Raw genomic sequence first — 19,053 nt, 5'->3', positions numbered from 1 at the left:
GTATAAAAAATTACCTAAATTAAGACGGTTTAAAGAAGAGCAGAATTTCATGTAATACGAAGTAATAAGCTTTAATTAACTACTTAAATTATCTGCTTTTAATCGTCTACTAAAATTTTATTTTATCCATTAAAACATTTCTACTAAATAAAATTTTAGTTAAAATAAATAAAAGCAAAAGTTGATGTTTTGTTATTCAAAAAAAAAAAAAAAAAAAGCCAAAAAATGAGTTAAGAGTTTATCAAAACATTTTGATAGAGTGAAAGAAATGAGATAAAATATAAGAAATATCGTTGCTAGAGCCTTAACCACATACAAATTTAGCGTCTATAATCAATATATTAATAATTTTGTAAAAACCTATTTTGCTTAACATTCTTAAGCTAGGAGAAACTTTTAATAAAATTTTGAAAGCTTCACTTTTCAATAGATCTTGTTTAATTCAGTAATTTTTAGGGAAAATTGGACCTCTGCAAACACTACAGTTATTTAAGAAAACCCCAAGTTTGAGATCTCGAATATTTATCATTAAATTAATTGCTGTTTAGTGAGTTAATTTAAAACATCTTTCAGCCCATTTTCAGACAGCATGCAGTGCTGCTGCGAAAGCTGACCGTTACAGACCCAGTAAAATTCAACGCTAGGTTCCGAAAACCAATAGGATCCGCTTAAATCGCAGCGAAAGAACCCAAAGAAATATGATCTAACAGCATGAACTAAGCATCCAGTGAATTAAAATGCAGTGATTTGACTTGGAGTTTAATACTAAAATTATAAGATTTTATTTGAATTTTTATCTGAATAATGAAACATTTAAAAATTTTCAAAAATATCTTTGGTCATCAACACAAAAATGTCATCGATTATTTTTGCAATTTCAGCCACGAACGAGTTAATATCGTAAAATATGGTTTATTATCGTGAAAAGAGGCAAACAATCATGAAATACCGTAAAAACTCGTGAATCTTTGATTGATTTCTAATAGAAAGTATTCATGTACATGTTTTTTTTTTTAATAAGCATATGAAATTTTTGAAACAGGCTCGGGTATGCTTAAGCAAAACGTTAAAAGAGGCTCAAAAATATGCTTAAGCTTAAGAATATTTCTAATAAAATATGCTTATTTCAATACTTTTTTAAAGTGTGCGCGTTACTAAAGGTTAATGGGTATAAGAAAAATAAAAAATTGACTTAAGCTCTGTATTTGCCTTGGTTTTAATGTAGCTGAATTAATGTTATAGTATAATAATAAAAAATAAAACATATATACTATATACAAATGTTATCAATGAAATCAAAGATAGAACTTAGAAATAAAATAAACATTTTAAATATGGTTTTAAATAAACTACACATTAAAAGTGAGAGAGAGAAAAAAAAAGAGAGAAATAAAACACTTCAGAGCGACTCTTAAACTTTAAGTTTTTATGTTTAAGTATTGAGGTTTAGGTTTTGCAACACAATGACTTCATTACTTCATAAAGTCGTTGCATTGCAAAACATAAACTACGATTTTTGTTGTTTTTGTTTGTTTAAATTTAGAAATATATTTATTTAAAGTTTTTAATTAAATAAAATTTAAATTTTTAAAATAGTTCATCGAGGCTCAGGAATATGCTTACATATGCTTATTTTTTTTCCAAATCTGAGCCTCTATATGCTTATAAGCGTTATGCTTATAAAAAAAAAACATGCATGTTTATTTAACAACTCTTATCGCGAAATTTCACGATTGTTCACGAACCACTACACTTCTTGAATTAATTAGAATTTACGAGTATTCAAAGTTAGACAACCTTCGTTTATTCAATAGTAAATCAAAACATCCACCACAACAATTTCTTTTCGTAAAAAATCCTTAATTTGTATTTCACTATATTTTATAACAACTTATTTTTTGGACGCAGTAACAAAAACTTCAACAAGAACTTCACTGCTGCCGTTGGCATTTTGAGCCGTACATTTGTATTTTCCGGCGTCAGAATACTTCAGGTTGTACAAGGTTAAAGAGACGCCAATCTTCTCTACATCAAGATTGTAAATTTCTTTTTCTTTTCTTGAATCCGAAATAGTTCCTAAATAGGAAAGTCAACTTTTTAAAAAATGAAATATATTTTTAGTTTGCAATTTTAAAAGTGCAGTTGAAACAGTTACTCTAAATCACGTAGTGTGCATAAATTATAAAAGCATTAAATATGAACGCCTAAGGTTTTCACTTACCAGTGGATTTAGACCAGAAAGCTGAAGGAAGAGGATGTCCTTCGTAATAACACTTCAACGTAATTGTGCTACCAATAGCGGAAACCACGACTGCCCCCGGTAAAATACGAGTAATATTAACGGGCTCTAATAGACAAAAAAACAACAACATATATTTAGTTGCTACAAACAAGAGACAAATACTATTTGTTATTACTGCAAAAAAAGGTTTGGTAAAGACTTCAATATGGTAAAGTAAAAATATTTCTAAATTATTTAAACTTTACTTTTTTTTTTGTTAATAGAAAACAATAACATTTTATTTGCTGTGTGGATTTAAAACAGAAACAAATATTTAACAAAATTCGTAAAGCCTAAAAGTGCGCTCTTTTTTCAAAAGAATAAGAAACAACCAAACAAAAAAATCTGTTATTAATATAAGAAATACCAATTATTTAAGTAAAATATAAGAAAAAACGAAAATAAAAAACAATAGTATTAAAACAACAGTAAAAACTACAGAAAGGGCTTTTTCTACAATTAAAACTGAACAATTTTTAATTTTATTAAGGGTTTATTAACATTTCTAACATTACAACTTTGTCATTGAAATTTGGGGATTTATTAAATCATTTCTATACTTATCATCTCTATAACATAAAAAAAAAATTAATATGAAAAAAAAAATAAATGTAAAAAGATAAAAAAACATTAATATATAAAGACAAATTAATATGAAGATATGCAAATAAATAATTAACAATAAGTAGTTTATCTGAAATTCTGCGCTGTTAGCAACCGAGCGAATAAAATTAAGTAGTTTATTAACAATTATTTGTTATCGTGACAATCATAATCAATGAAAATACGCCTGTTTCTAAGTAAATACAATTGACCAAAATTTTAAGAAGATCATTTGTTGCCTTTAGCATCTGTAAAGAGTTGTATATATACACAAAATGACAATCTGGAGGGGCCCATGTTAAAATAGATTCCTAAAAAAACATTTAAAGAAAGTGAAGAAGTGATTGCAAAGACTGATTTGCTCATGAATGGAATTTAGTTGAGATAATATCCAGTTTCCAACCAGCAAGAAAAAGCTGTTCACTGCCAAATAAAAGAATTTTTACCAACTGCCCTGAATCCTGGATAAACATCTTACCTTTTATTTGGAACTTTTTCGAATAATTTACAAAATTTTTCTTTGATGATAAAACTTACAGTTTATTTTTTTTTACAGGGAGAAAAAAATCAATAACTTTTTTTGTCTTGTTGTGATATTTTCCTTTTGCTTAGTCGCAGTTGCTAATATAACGGTTTTTATTTGTGCGCAATGTTAATAGCCGCGACGTATGCACACAACATTTTCAAAAATAAATATTGATGAATACACCATATTCCTAAGTTCACGAAAAAAACGGATTTAAAATTAAACATACTTCTACACAACATTTCGTCGTTGGCGGCATTCATCACAGTCATTCCACCGTTAGGACAAATCTTACAACGATTCGCTCCCTCTGTGTCTGAATAACTGCCTTTTGGACATGGTGTACACGGCTCATTATCTTCATCGATTCCAGACAAAGAATAATAGCCTGGTTTACATTGCACTAAATAGAAATAAGTAGCGTAACTGATTGAATTCCTATAAAATCTTTTTCATATAAATGAACTTCCCAGATCATAGATTAGACTTTTAAAAATGTATATAAAGCAACTTACCGAGGCACTGTTTTTCAGTACGTGCTCCAGTCTCTTTAGTTGAAAATCCACGTGGACAACTCTCACATTCTACTTTCCCATATTGGTCTTGATAAGTACCCGCAGAGCATAGTTCACATTTTTTACTAGTGCTATTGTATGCAGAACCCGTTGGACAAGCAGCTATTTAAAAAAAAAAAAAAAAAAAAAAAAAAAAAAAAAAAATGAAAAACACCATTGAAAGTAAAAAATGATAATAATCCTTTGCTTTCTCAGTTCTGATGAAAAAAGATTTATTTTAAATACTGTTGTAAAAAAAGTTATATTTCATTTCGTAAAAAGTAAGAATTAAACACTCGTACCACAATAGTAAAGTGTCTCGCCGAAAAAGTCTTCATAAGAAAATTTTTCCCAACCGACTTGACAGACTTGATCTTCTGAAGACTTACTATATGCTGAAAATATTTTTAGGTAAATATTAGAATTAATAAAAAGTTAACGAAAAAATAAAGGCATAGTGATTAAAGAAACCCAAAAATATTTCGTAAAAGTTAACTCCTGGAAAACAAAGGGAAAGAAAGTAATGTTTCCCATTACATTACATTATTACAGCTAAAACAAAAACTCATTTTTTGCAACAGATGGCACCTGCAATTAATTATCTAAAAGTTAATAAAACTGAATTAAACAAATTTCTATTGCAAGTCAAACTTTTATCTCGAAGAAATACTCTTCTTTTGATAGTAAAATCATCCACTTTACTTTTTCCATTAAGTGTAAACCTTATTTACAAAAGTGTAAATAAGGTTTACACTTAATGGAAAAGAGTGTAACCTTATTTACAAAATTACTTCATACAACTATACGCGCCCCTCTACCAGCTTCTAGATGCCCTCTACCAGCTTGTAGATACACAAATTTCAAGTAAGATGTGTCTTTTTATACAAAATTAAATTACAATACAAACCAAATGTAACTATATTTTAGATAAACTTAAGAACTATTTTGTATTAAATCGGATTGAACTCAAAAGGTTGCGAAGTAACTTTTCAATATTGCGATCTTTTTATTATTGAGACTATTTAAACTGTTTTGTCCTGCATATCTAACCTAATAAATAAAAAACTTACGAACGCATTCAGGCATTGACATTCCAACTTTTGAAGAACCAATCCAATAGTCACTATCTTTACAGTAAATAATTGAGCCTTCATAACCATAACTGCCAAACAAGGTTTTCTGACCAACACACATCAATGAATATCTTTTCCGTGGAACAAACGCAGTAACAATAGTATTATTATCACCATATAAGAAAGGGCAATCAAGACCTAAAGAAAAGAAATAAACAAGTCAATATTAGCAAATTACAAATCAGAATTTATATGGCAAAAAAAGCTCACTTTTAAATGTTACAGAAAAAGAACAAGTTTGTTTATTTCCAGCTGCATCATAGGCATCGTATTGCAACTTTCTGAACTCTCCACTTTCCCATACACTTCCAGGTTTCCTGCTTGGGGCTACTAAATCAGTAACTCCAACATTATCAGTGAAAGTTGCAGGCAACCATGTTATCAATTGACGATCCAAAGATGAAGCAACCAAAATGTCACTTGGACAAGACAATATTAATGGTGGTGTCACATCTACAAATTAATTGCACAAGAATTATGAAATATCAAAACAAATATTAGAAAGAATATCAAAATATGTTTGTCCATTTTTTTACAAAGATTTTTTGAGGAAAATCTTAGTAAAAAGACAACTTCACTAAATATTAAATAAAAACAACATCACTAAAACATTAAAAATTAAATAGGAAAATATTTTTTGAAAAAAAAAATATTTAAAAAAAAAGCTAAAATTATATCAATGTTGAACAAAACATGTAAAATTTGTAATATTTTTGACAATAAAATTTCATCTTTTACCTTTCACATGTACCACATAAGAACATGAGTACAAGGTTCCACTTTCATGTGTCACTGAATAAGAAACAAGTGTCTGACCAGCTTTAAATTCATATGACATTCCAACACCAACTGGTAATACATTTAATGTCTTGAGATCAATGTTTGTGTTGGGTTCAATCCAATCAGAACCAAGTGAGATAGAACTTTTGTCTGAAGGTAACTTTATACTGAAGTCATTTGGACAGTTTAGATAGGGCACCTCAACCACTAAAAAGTTAAACCTTTTTTTATTAAAAAGATTAAATGTATGAATTATAGGAAATTGTTTAAAAACATTTTTTTTTTAAATTATAAAACTTTAGATGATAATCATATCATTACCTTTGACACATTCAACAACCGAATCATTGCTTGACCATATTGATCCTGCTAGACAATACCTTGTGGCAGGTCCTCGCAACTGGTAACCATGAGCACAGTAAGCCACACATCTTTGACCAAATTCATTATACCCATTTGCAGAACTATGGCAGCGGCTAGGTACTAGACCACCATTTTCTGGTCGAGGTAATGAAGGGCATTTCTCAGCTATAAAAGTCATTCAAAAATAAGAAAAATTTTTAAAATATGCTAAAAAAGTTTGCTGCCACTATTTTATTTCCAAAAAATTTAAAAAGTTTACGTTTAAAGCCAAAATAACTAAGTGAAAAATTATTTGAACAATAATATTGATAACTTACGATAACATGAGGGCATTGAACTGCTCCAAGTTCCATCAATTCTACATGACAATGATGTTTGATTAACACTGTGTTTTATTTCATAACCCTTAGCACACTGAAAAGAACACACAGTTCCAGCAACAAGGTTTTCAAATCTTTTTGTGCATATAGAAGGTGAAACGCTTCCCCATTGAGGGGCCTCCAAAACACTACAGGTTATTTCTGTAAATGAAAAAACAACTTTTATTGGAAAATTATTAGAAAAGATTATTAGAATAAGTTATTAGAATCACCTGCTCCTGTACACAAATAATTTTGGCAATTTGTTTTAAGAGAAAATAATGCCAGACAGCAAATATACTTTTAAAAATAACAAAAAAATGGCTTATAAAGATATTCATTTTAACATATTTTTCTGTTTACTAACACAATTACAAGCATTCAAACTTTTTATTTACTTGGTATTATCATTAAATTTTCTTTATTCATTACTTGCTAAAAGTACTTGAAAAAACAAATTTTTTAAAATAATTTAAATTACACTCCCTCCATCCAAAAACAAGATATATATTTGGTTTTTTTACTTTTCCAAAATAAGATATAGTCTAGTTTATTTAAGTGTTTTATTTAAGATGTAAGTATCCCATGCCTGATATAGTTTGGAAAAGCTTTACTTGCAGAAATAAACTTATACAAATAGAAAGAGGATTTTAACATGAATAATGAAACCAGTCATTTTTACAGGGTGTCACCTTTCTACAGGTACTGGAATCTTTTCTATTTTGATCACTATTTTATTCTAACAGATAAAATGCCAACAAGTCAGCTTAATCTTTGCTTTTGTGGTGTACGTATGTCTAGTAAACAATACTTGCTCATAGAAAATGTTTTTTTTTTATTACTAATTGGGACTTAAGTGGAGAGTAGTATATAAAGATATATTAGTCCAATAATGATTTTGCCCATCCTAAGGATGTTTTGCCTTGTTAATGTGAGGAATTTTGTAGACGTTAGACCTTTTCGCCAATGTCTGCTTTAAGGCAGCTTTGTAAAATTAGAAACAAATTACCAAGTTTTTTTTATATTAAATTGATTGAATGCATTTTTCACGCATTAAATCAGTCTGTTGATGCCATTTGGTGAATATATTGAACCAAAAAAGCTAAGATCTAGCACATTAAAATCAAGACTATTAGGTGGTTGCGATTTATTTCAAATGGACCAACCATTTTTTGATCCTTTTGATAAAATATCTTTATCATTATCAAATAAGGTATTGCATTTTCTTGTAGCACATAAATTATATTGTGCTTATAACTTTTGGGAAATTTTGATTTTATTGTTGGTATTACGTTTTCCAAAATCATTTTCTTGCATTCTTTTGATGTAATAGGCTCAATATTTTTTGTTATAATTTTTTCTTTAGGTCTATTTTTTGAAACATCTTTAAATTAATTCTTGCTAAAATTGGTGGCAACTAATTAATAGTGCAAGGTTGAAATTTCTTCCCTTTCTTGTACAATTTTTCCAATATACTCTTAAATTGGTTAGAAGTTAAATTCTTTGATTTGAAATTTCTTAAAACTTTCCATTATTTATTAAAAAGTAATAAAGTGGTAAAAAGTAAATAAAATTGGGTGTCATTTATTTTTTACTGCTTTATTAATTTTTAAATGTCAATAACTTTTTACAATATTCAACTATTTTAAGGCTAACTATGATCTTAAAAGGTGAATATTATTATATTCACCTTTTAAGATAAAAAAAAAAAAAAAAAACAACTATAAAAATGTTAAATATTGATTTATTTCAATAATTCCATGTTTTTCAAGATCTTTGGATGGAGGGAGGAGCAGTTTTTAAATATCATTCATCAAAATAATTTATATAAGTACTAGGGTTGTCCTTAAGCATATGAGAAAAATTAATTTCATTTTTTTGAGGCCACCCTACCAATATCAATTAATGTAAAAACACTATGTGCATGATCAAATTAAGATTGACTTACTTTTTGAGGTAGCTAAACAAGGAGTTTAAAATATTTAAAATAATAGGCTTTACATAGTATAGCCATGATGGTGCTTTGCAAATTTTGATATTTAAATATGTATGGTTTGTATGTAGCACTGAAGGCAATGACCAGTGACAAAAGTTTAATTTTGTTAAATGACTTTTACACTGCTTGCTATTTGTTTACTAAATGCCAGCCACAAACTCTAGCAAAAGAATTTATGGCTGGTATTTAGTTAAAAAGTGAATAACTTTGCTTGATCAATTTTCAATTTTGTAATAAATGAACTTTTAAATTCAAATTTGAACTTCAAACTTCAAATTGTTACTTGACAAATTTAAAATATTGCAATTTAACAGGAAATTTTAAAGTTTTCAACTTTCTGTAAATAATTGTATACTTAACTGGTTTTTTGAATTTTTGCTATATTTAGCCATTTAGTTTGAAAGAAAATTTTATTATACTAAATTTGAAAGCATTTAGCTTAAATGAATTTTATAGTTATAGAAAAGAAATAGGAAGGTGCCACAACCATTATTAAAAGGTTGAAACTTTTTAATAATGGTTGTGGCACCTTCCTATTCAAAAATTATCATTTGTTTAAAATAATTTTTTTTTTCTGTAAAAAAAAAGGAGCAATTTATTTTTAAACATTTTATTTATTTCCTAACATTTTTATCAATATTTTCATACAAAAGTATTTTATGTTTTTTATGTTTATAAATAAAAATGACAAATGCAATAAACACAGACATTACCTTCACAAGAGACTCCATCTTCCATTAGGCTAAATCCTGGTTTACAAAAGCAATAATGACCACCATTAAAGTCACTGCAACTGTGTTCACAACCACCATTATTAATCAAGCACTCATTTATATCTATGTAGAATGATTATAAACCACTGCATAAATTGGTTTAAATAAAAACTAAGTAAAGATCATTTAATGCTTCATAGTTTTTCATGTTAAATTTTTAAAAAGATTTTAAAGGAAAAGACTAAAATTTGTAAACTTACTTTGACAGCCATACATGTCATTTGGTTTACGTTCATAGCCTTTTCGACAGGTACACAAGTAACCTCCTAGTGAATTATTGCATAATTGCTCACATCCACCATTTCCTGTTCCACATTCATTGATATCTAAGTAAAAATTTTTTACCAATGTTAAAGAAAATATCTGAGCCTGATTTTATTTACTAATTTATAAAAAATAAGAACAAGAAAAAGTATTACACTGGTATAATACTTATTAATGTAAAATCAACCATCAATCATCAAATTACAATAGAATTAAATTATCAAAGAGAATTTTTCAATTATCAAAGAGAATTAAAAAGAAGGAAGTGCAAAATTAATTTTTTTTGACTTAACAGAGGTTAGTAGATAAATATCAATAAACTGTAACTTGATTGACTCACATCAAAGTACAGCTGTATTAAGACACATCTTTATAAAAATAAAACTACTAAAAGAATTTTATATGAATAATAAGTTACTATTGCTAACCTTATAACACAGTAAAAATTTCTATATAAACTCAGTTATAAAACAGCTGAAATGCAAAATGTATACACACATACACACAATTGCAATTAAAGGTTCTTCAGTATAAATTCTCTTTCAATTCTGTCACTTTGAAATTTGAAAAGCAACCATAATCAAAGCCAGCAGAAAACAAATGTTAACAGACAGCTATCAGCCCTTCTGTAATTTGCATAAGGGATCTTTTAGTATAATGAGTTATGCATACTTTTGGGTCAATACCCTAATTTCATACATTTAAATTGTTCTAACAAAAACATATGATTTTTCATCTTGCATTGGAGTCTGAGTCAACTATTTGCTATTCTGTTTAAAACTCCACTAGAATAAGTATCTATTGGCTAAATTTTAACCTTGTCATTTATCAAAAAAAAAAAAAAAAAAAAAAAAACTCTTCAGTTATTTTTTACTCATTTAATTTTTTTCTAATACCTGATTGATAATACTTGATTGATATTTGTGTCAGAAATAGTAGACAGCAGCCTTTGCTTACTAGGAAGCATTAAGAAATGACAAAGTTGACTATAGTTGCAATTAGACTCGATGACAGAAGAATAGTAAACTTAGAAAAAGATTTGTTATAAGAGTAACAAAACTCCTTAAAATTTTTTTTTTTGTTGCATACCAGCACCAGTAATTTGAAATCTTTAGCTTGAAGAGTTATTATCACTTCTTCAATAGTATTCACATGAAGATCAAAATATTACAATTATAAACCAAATTAACAGCCTCAAACAATTGTAAGTAGTAGACCAGGCTATTGTTTGGATTGAATATTTTACGTAAAAAAATACAAATCCATTTTAAAAAGCAAAAAAAATCAGTGTTGAGGACAAGGTACTTTATTTAAAAAAATTTTTGTCATGTAACTCTTCATAAAATCTTTTGTCATAAAAATACACGGGGAATCATGTTTTCATTTTTACATCTTTACGCACACATCAAAACATGTAACACTTGTTTCATTCAGACCAAATGCATAATAGTGGTCAATACTGAATAACATGTACAGATCAATTGTTATAAGGGATGCTTATTTTATTTTAATGTTAATGACATTAAATAATATAGTTTTATATTTTTTAAAATTGTATTTAAGTGTACACAGAGTAAGTAAAACTTAACAGATGATAAAGCTGAAGTTTTTACACAACATTAGTCATATTATTTACAAAAATGGAGTAATTTTTTCCAGAATGCTAAAAATGTAATAGATTTTGTTAACTGCTGAATGAATTTATTATTTATGAAATTAAAGTTTTAAAAAATTGAAACAAAAGTTTAAGTCTCAACATTAAATTAATACTTTTAGTTATTACTGTATCACAGAAATAGTTAAAATTGCAAAAATATCAAATTATTAAAAATGATACTTAATATGATACAAGACATGTCTTTAGATTTAAATTTAAACTTAAGCCTTTTTACCTGCACATTCAGTTAGACTGTTATCTTTATGAATGAAACCTTTGTGACATAAACAGTGAAAATTTCCAGGAGTATTTCTGCAATATGCATGATGGTCAGTACGACAACCACCATTATTTATAAGGCATTCATCAATGTCTAAAAACACAGGTAATAGTTTCACAATCTAAGTGTTTTCAACTTAAATATCTTTTAAATAATAAAATCACTGACCAAGGCATGTTTTTCCATCATAAGCCATTTTGAAGCCTGGTCTGCATGCACATGATATTCTACTACTTCCACATTCATTAATGCATATTTGGTCACAACCACCATTTCCAACTTGACAATGATCAGACAAACTTCCTGTCAAGAAATAAAAACATCAAGTAAAATAATAAGTAAAATTGTTAGATTGTGAAATATTATCAATATTGTTTACATATATTGAAATAATGGTATGTTATAATAAGCAATACATACTAAAAATTATCTTTAAAAAAAATAATAAGCATTAATTGTGTCATGCTACAAAAATGAAAAGTAAAACAAAAGAAGAAAATGGACAACTGAACAACTTAACAATTATTATTTCAACAAATTTTGTTTTACTAATACTTTATTACTTTTTTTCTTTCAGCAGACATTATTATTGGGAAAACAATTAAATCTAATAATTAACTTTAAAATAAAAATACTAACCAAGTCTTGATGCAACAATAACTTCACAGACAGAAAGTGTTCCAGTACCATACATCTGCAAGCCAACATATTGTCCTGGAATAGGTGGGTTGCACTGTAATCTTATAGCTTCTGCTTCTCCAGCAAACCGCACAATATCATGACAAACTGGGTTTTGACGAACAACCAGACGAGAACCAACATGTACTTGGAAATTAGTCAAATACTCTCCACGGTCACCACGATTAACAACAGTAACATCTGCAAAAGAACAGAACACTTTTTTTACTGGATGAACACAATTTAAATCAATACTTTTAAAACTCTACATCTACACTTTTAAAAATCTTTACAAAATATAAATAATAACTAAAAGCAAAGATAAATATTTTATCTTTGTTTTTCACCAAAATTTCCACAAAGTTTAAAATAAACTTTTTTACATTCAACCAAGTTTAACAGTTTAAAATTGAATTTTTTACGTTCAATTAAAAAAGAGAATTTTTGTCCTAATAATCTTTAGTTACTTCAGTTAATCTGACATAAGTTAAAAGATTGCTAACTCTTATAGTTGCTTGATCCTAGCATAACTAAATGTGGTAACAAAATTGCACAAAACAGCTCTGACATTGACTTATACTTCTCTTTTAAAAACTAAAATTAAGTTATGCTTCTCTTTAAACTTCAACGTTTATTAAATTTCAAAACAACTTATAACCTGTAACAATAAATTCTCTTCCAAGGTCGACCCTCCACCATGGATCAACTTCTTCATTGGTAAGAGTACAAGATCCTTTCTCCCACTGGAAATTTAAATCACCATCAACAGCTCTGCTTGCAAAGCCATTATGCTTGGTACTGGACTGAGTAGCAACTTTATTTAAAGCAAGATCTGAAAAATGAATATTAAGCACTTTTGTTTACATAAACATAATAAAGTTGAATTATTTTAGAAGTTGAGATTTTTTTTTCTATAGTTTTGTACATTGAATAAAAAGAAAAATTGTTATCTTAACTAACATTTTAAAATTAATACAACAGATAAGAAACATGCTCCACCAATAGAAACAAATTTGTTACAAAAAAATTTAAACAAATTAACTTTGGATTAGGTTAACTTGGATTAGGCTCTTTTGACCATCTGACCATTAGAACCATTAAATTGGTTAAACTATTAATATTGCTTAAAAAGAAAAATACCTGGCCAGTGCTTTGAACACACAGTATTTATCTCATCATGCATGATTCCGAAACGTTGCTCTAGTTTCATGTTCCACAATTCTCCACACTCCATCATAAACAGTTTGTTATTTTCTGAAAAAGGAAAAAAAAAGAAATGAAGATCAGTTTTGGTTTTCATTTGCTTTTTTAACACAAAGCAATAAAAAATAAATTCCTTTCAACTGTTAGGCTTTTATCCGTTTGTATGCAAAATTACATGCTATTATATTTACATTCATATATCTCTTCTTTGCTATATCATTATACACTCATTAGACCTTGAAAAGAACAGCATGCTGTTCTATAGAAACCTCTTTTTATACATTTTGATGTTCATGGTTTAGCAACTGAATATTTGATTTTCTTTCAATGCTAATTTCCTTGCAACAAAACATAAACTTATTGAAAAAACTTTTAGAGGATTTTCAACAATAAATATTTTCCACAATAAACAATTTCCACAATACTGGAACTTGCAAACATTTTAAATTTCTTTTTTAAACATCCAAAACAACATACAGTCTTTTTAGCTGAAAAACAGGAAGTGTTTCTACCCTAAATTATTTATTTGATACAATTTGTAATTTTCATCTTTATCTTGATTTTTTGAAGAGAAGAATGAAATTCTTTCTCAAAATCACTTTTGTAAATTGTTGGCACCATTTCTTTGAAGCCTAAACGTGCTTCCTGCTAAGCTGTGAGTCTACGTGACAATGACTTTGTATTCCAGTCTTTTTATGAGATCTCCAATATTTAATAAATGTTTAACTGGATGCAGTACATTTCTCTTACTGGAACCACTTAACTTTGCAAGCTTTTGTGGTGTAGGGGAGAACTTACACCCTTGATCCATATGCACCTTTGATCCTACAGCGTTATCTTTATACTTACATAAGTTATTAAAAATGGCTGATAGCCATCATGTTATAAATACTGAATCTACAAATTTTATTGTGTTTTGGTAAGAAAATAGGCCATTGTTAAAGTTGTTTCTAAAAAGTTTTATTTTGGCGGCAAAAAGTATTTTTTTTACTTTTACAAGGAACCTCACATCTTTAACATTTGCTTGTGTTTAGTAATTTTGTTTATACCATTTTGTAACTAAAGTATTCACCTCTTCTATGGTTGTTTTTGTTATGTTGTAAAACCATCTAATATTACAAAAAAGAAATTTTTTTGAAAATGAACCGGGTTAGCACCCTTGATCCTAATGCGTTTATGCACCTTCGATCCTATGATCAAAGGTGCATACACAGAAAAAGAAAATAACAAAATGTAAAAACTATAGTAACATGAACATTTCTGTACAATATGTCATATTGTATTTTTTTTAGGATAAAGCCTTTTGATAAAGATTTTTATGCTATTTTGTGTTTATTTTTATTCTTATAATATCATTTTGTATTCATATATATATATATATATATATAAAATTTATGTGTGTGTATAAAATCTTTGTTTATGTTTGTTTGTATTTATAAAAAAAGATCTTTATAAAAACTAATTCAACAATTTATGAATGGAATAAAGTTTAACAGATTTTTTTTTACAGTTTAACATGGTGTATCATAAAAAAAGAAAAACTGAAAGACCGAGGGGTAAAGTTAATGAAAATGAAATGCGAGCAGCTGTTGATTCAGTTCTTGATGGCCAGACAGTTTATTGTGTATCTAAGGAAAGAGGAATAAATTTAATGACACTAAAAATGTATGTTAGGAAATGTCGATCAAACTCAAATACAGTCTGCAAACCTAACTATGTTACAATGCAAATCTTTAGCAATGAAGAAGAAACATCTTTATCAGACTATCTTTTAAAGGCTTCAAAACTTCATTATGGTTTGTCAACCAAAACAACACGAAAACTAGCATATGAATTTGCAATGACTTTTTCTAAACGCATTCCTAAGTCGTGGAATAGGTCACAAATAGCTGGGAAACAGTGGCTTCATGGTTTTATGTTACGCAGGAAAGAATTATCTTTACAAAATCCAGAAGCTACCAGCTTGGCACGAGCAACTGCTTTTAATTGTTATACAGTTGGAGAATTTTTCACCAATCTAAGAGAGGTTCGTCTGCGACTCAAGTTTCAACCACAAAATATTTATAATGTAGATGAGACAGGTCTCACAACTGTACAAAAACCAGTCAAAGTAATTGCTGGTAAAGGAGACAAGCAAGTTGGAAGGATAACTTCAGCAGAAAGAGGGATGTTGGTAACAGTTTTTTGTGCAGCTAATGCAATAGGAAACTCAATCCCTCCATTTTTTATTTTTCCAAGAGTTCATTTCAAAGGAAGCATGATAAATGGTGGTCCACCTGGATGTGTTGGGGTTGCAAATCCTTCTGGCTGGATGAATTTGCAACATTTTTAGAATGGATGAAACATTTTATTCAAAATGTGAAATGTTCACCAGTTAATCCAGTGCTTTTACTTCTTGACAATCATGAGAGCCATGTTTCAGTTTCATGTTTAGATTTAGCAAAAAAAAATGGCATAACAATGCTATCCTTTCCACCACATTGTAGTCACAAGCTGCAACCATTGGATCGGTCAGTATATGGGCCACTGAAACCTTATTACAATGTAGCCTGTGATGATTGGGTTGTATCTAATCCAAGACCAATGACGATATATGATATAGCTGCAGTTACAAGTAAAGCTTATGCACAAGCCTTTACTCCATCTAACATTTCTGCAGGATGTGCTGTGGCAAGAATTGAACCCTTTAATCCTAACATATTTTCTGATAATGAGTTTTTGGCTTCATCTTTGACAGACCGTTCAGAACCAGTCTCTGCTAATTCATTTCAAGATGTTGTTGATTCAGTTTCTGCTAAATTTTACGTCCCAGCCTTTAATCATTCAATGTCAAGTCTGCCATCAGACTCACCTTCTAGTTTATTGCCTACTCAGTTTTTAAAAATAACTGACCCTGGGAGTCAACTGTCCAGTGTTACTATTAATATTGCTCATCAAGCAAGTTTAGAAAAAATCAAGCCATTTCCAAAAGCTGGATCAAGAAAGTCTTCTAAAAGACATAAGCGTCAGCGCATCCTAATACGCACTGATACTCCTGTTCGAAATGAACTAAATAGACTTCAGGAAATGAAAAAAAAAAGTCAGTCTTAAAAGACAAAAAATCAGAAAGCTTTATGCCAAAAAAAAATCTTCATGACAAGAAAAAGAAAACTTGATGTCGAAAATTATAAAAGAAAAAATGATAATATTTTAAACAGCTATAACAGTGACAGTGATATATTAGAATCTACTCAAGGATATTGTAAAGAAGTAATTTCTTACTTTAACAACTGAGGAAACATAGAGCCTCAGTAAAAAGAAAACATTTTTTATCATTAATTTTTCTTTTTTCGTTGCATTAATTTTTTTCTTTCATTGATTTTGCTTAAAGTTGTAATAAAATTTACAAAAAGTTAAATGGTTTTTAATATAGACAATTTTTACACATTCTTGGTATAAATTTGGATTCAGATCAAGTATACAAAAATAGGATCAAGGGTGCATATATGTAGGATCAAGGGAGCATACCAGTATGCACCCTTGATCCCAATTGAGTGTTATTAATTTTTATTATTTTTAATTTTTTTAAAATATTTTGGTCAGTAAATGATCATTAAATTATAATAAAGTATAAAGTTTGCTATCATTTACTGTTAATTTAGAGGTTAAAGTGAAAACATATATTCAGTAAACTGGCCGGATAGATTTTTAGGATCATTGATGCATACTCTCCCCTATATTAAGGATATGGATTGCAACTGTGCTCTTTTTTTCTTCTCACAACTTTTCTTGTTTTGATATTCTGAGAAAATTGATTGAGTTTTTTTACTGTTTTCATTTCTGACACCTGCCTAACAAATAAGATTATTTTCATTATTTTTTTTTTTTTTTTGAATTTATTTCCCTTATAGAAACCCTTTAAATAGGTTTACTTTTCTGTAACAAGTTGTGTCCATTAAATTATCATAAGCCTTTTCAATAGAAACTGAATTTGATAGGTTTACCTTTTTAGACGTAGTTGTTATTTGCAATTTTTGTAAAAAATTTCTATGAACTGTAGAATTTTGATAAACACCAAGTTGTTTAACTTTTTTTTAACTTTTTGTTTTGTTTAAATCTTAAAATTTTTGCATCCAAATGAAGAGGCAAGTCAATCAACAACTAAAAATGAAATTTAATCCAGTGCTTGTAGTAAACCTGCAATACTAAAAACTGATAAAATTCTTAATTTTAACTCTTGATTTGCTTAAAGTGAATACTTAAAAAATTTTTTTGAGTGAAATTACTAGTTATTTTTAAATACTCTATTGCTTTATATTCAAATTTCTTTTTACTTTACTCATATTTATCATATTACAACTTATTTCACATTTACACCAAAGGGCAACAATAATGTGCATTTGCCATACAAACAAAAAAAAAAATCTTTAATTACACACAATCAAACAATCTTAACTTAAATAAAAAAAAACGAAAACTAACATTTTCATTAGTGATCAGCTATTAACTGTATGAGAGATTCTTAGCAACTGAAAATTCATAAATATAATAATAAATTAAAGCTTAATAATAATTTGAGTTTTAACTTATCATTTTGTTATTTTTGTTGTTATCTTATTATTTTTATTGTTATCTTTTTATTTGTATTTTTATTATTGCCATTTTTACAATTTTATCTAGTTCTTTTTATAATTTTATTATTTTATCCAGTTGTTTTATAATTTTATCCAGTCAAGCAGTAGAATGAGCAATTTAAAAATTTTAAATTGGGAAACTCACTTACGAGGTACAAATGTGAATGTCATCTGTAAATCAGGAAGTGATGCTGTACTTTTTAATGAACTAACATATTCACATTGTTTTCCAAGAACTAATTCAGTGTAATCACGAGGTATCATCTCCTAAGTAAACAATTGAATAAATTTGCATAAATCATCTGTTAAAGGAAGATTTTTTTTTTTTAACAAAAATTCAAAAGTTTTTGTTTGGCTTTTTATATTCTTGTTATAGTTTCTAATATGCAAGAAAATATCTTATTTCTTTACACATTATTAAAAAAGCATTTTCCTGAATGAAAATCTAACCATTTGCAATGTTTGAATGCATAACCTTGATGAAACATGCTGCAATGAACCTTGCTTTGTAAATGAAAAGGAATCACACCCTAATGATGGCTGCACAAGTTCTAAGGTGGCACCACTAATTGCTTTATTGTTTAAGGGGCGAACACACCAGCCTGTGGAGCGGTAATACAAATGGCCTGATTGGCTTATTTCAAACTCAGTGCTTAAAAAAATATGTTAAATTTATATTTGAAATTTTTTTTTGGAGTTTTCATTTATTTTTCTTCATATTAAGAGAAAAAATTCCACAATTTAAAGAAAAAAGTTTCAAAAAAAAGTTCAAAGTTTACAAAAACCAAATCAACTTACGTGGTTAATTGACAACCATTTCTTAAAATTAGCCTATTCCCTGGAGACACATGAATGCATTTTAGTGAGCCATGATGCTGTATTGAGCCAGGACCAACTTCACTAGTGATAACTGAAAGAAGATATTGAGAAGTTTTCTGAAACTCTGCTCTGAAAACTGAGACTAAATTACAGGTGTTTCCTGTTCATTAT

The 19,053-nt window shown here is 28.2% G+C and overlaps 1 protein-coding gene and 1 pseudogene across 2 annotated transcripts in view; one reads left to right on the top strand and one right to left on the bottom strand.

The window, feature by feature from the left end:
* Positions 1–16,666, top strand: part of LOC149885174 (uncharacterized) — a 146,914-nt pseudogene extending 130,248 nt beyond the window's left edge. Inside the window, exon 2 of the transcript XR_016454784.1 lies at positions 14,961–16,666. The product of XR_016454784.1 is annotated as an uncharacterized LOC149885174 (transcript). The remainder of the gene's footprint in view (positions 1–14,960) is intronic.
* The window catches only part of LOC145186894 (uncharacterized), a 36,150-nt gene continuing 18,936 nt past the window's right edge, over positions 1,840–19,053 (bottom strand). Inside the window, exons 27-46 of the mRNA XM_090095175.1 lie at positions 18,862–18,973; positions 18,514–18,715; positions 18,213–18,330; positions 13,388–13,501; positions 12,906–13,079; positions 12,209–12,448; positions 11,738–11,872; positions 11,525–11,662; positions 9,569–9,694; positions 9,309–9,431; positions 6,558–6,761; positions 6,199–6,405; positions 5,836–6,084; positions 5,308–5,550; positions 5,035–5,235; positions 4,267–4,359; positions 3,926–4,087; positions 3,640–3,813; positions 2,222–2,347; positions 1,840–2,076 (exon numbers count right to left, since the gene is read on the bottom strand). Of these exons, the coding sequence (XP_089951301.1) occupies positions 1,892–2,076; positions 2,222–2,347; positions 3,640–3,813; positions 3,926–4,087; positions 4,267–4,359; positions 5,035–5,235; positions 5,308–5,550; positions 5,836–6,084; positions 6,199–6,405; positions 6,558–6,761; positions 9,309–9,431; positions 9,569–9,694; positions 11,525–11,662; positions 11,738–11,872; positions 12,209–12,448; positions 12,906–13,079; positions 13,388–13,501; positions 18,213–18,330; positions 18,514–18,715; positions 18,862–18,973 (3,326 nt within the window). The 3' untranslated portion in view covers positions 1,840–1,891. The remainder of the gene's footprint in view (positions 2,077–2,221; positions 2,348–3,639; positions 3,814–3,925; positions 4,088–4,266; positions 4,360–5,034; positions 5,236–5,307; positions 5,551–5,835; positions 6,085–6,198; positions 6,406–6,557; positions 6,762–9,308; positions 9,432–9,568; positions 9,695–11,524; positions 11,663–11,737; positions 11,873–12,208; positions 12,449–12,905; positions 13,080–13,387; positions 13,502–18,212; positions 18,331–18,513; positions 18,716–18,861; positions 18,974–19,053) is intronic.

Source organism: Hydra viridissima, unplaced genomic scaffold (genome assembly GCF_058129835.1).
Source record: "Hydra viridissima isolate aposymbiotic clone 2 unplaced genomic scaffold, HvirCarnegie_v1 scaffold_8, whole genome shotgun sequence".
Taxonomy (NCBI): Eukaryota; Metazoa; Cnidaria; class Hydrozoa; order Anthoathecata; family Hydridae; genus Hydra; species Hydra viridissima.
This window is presented reverse-complemented; position numbering and strand designations above follow the sequence as displayed.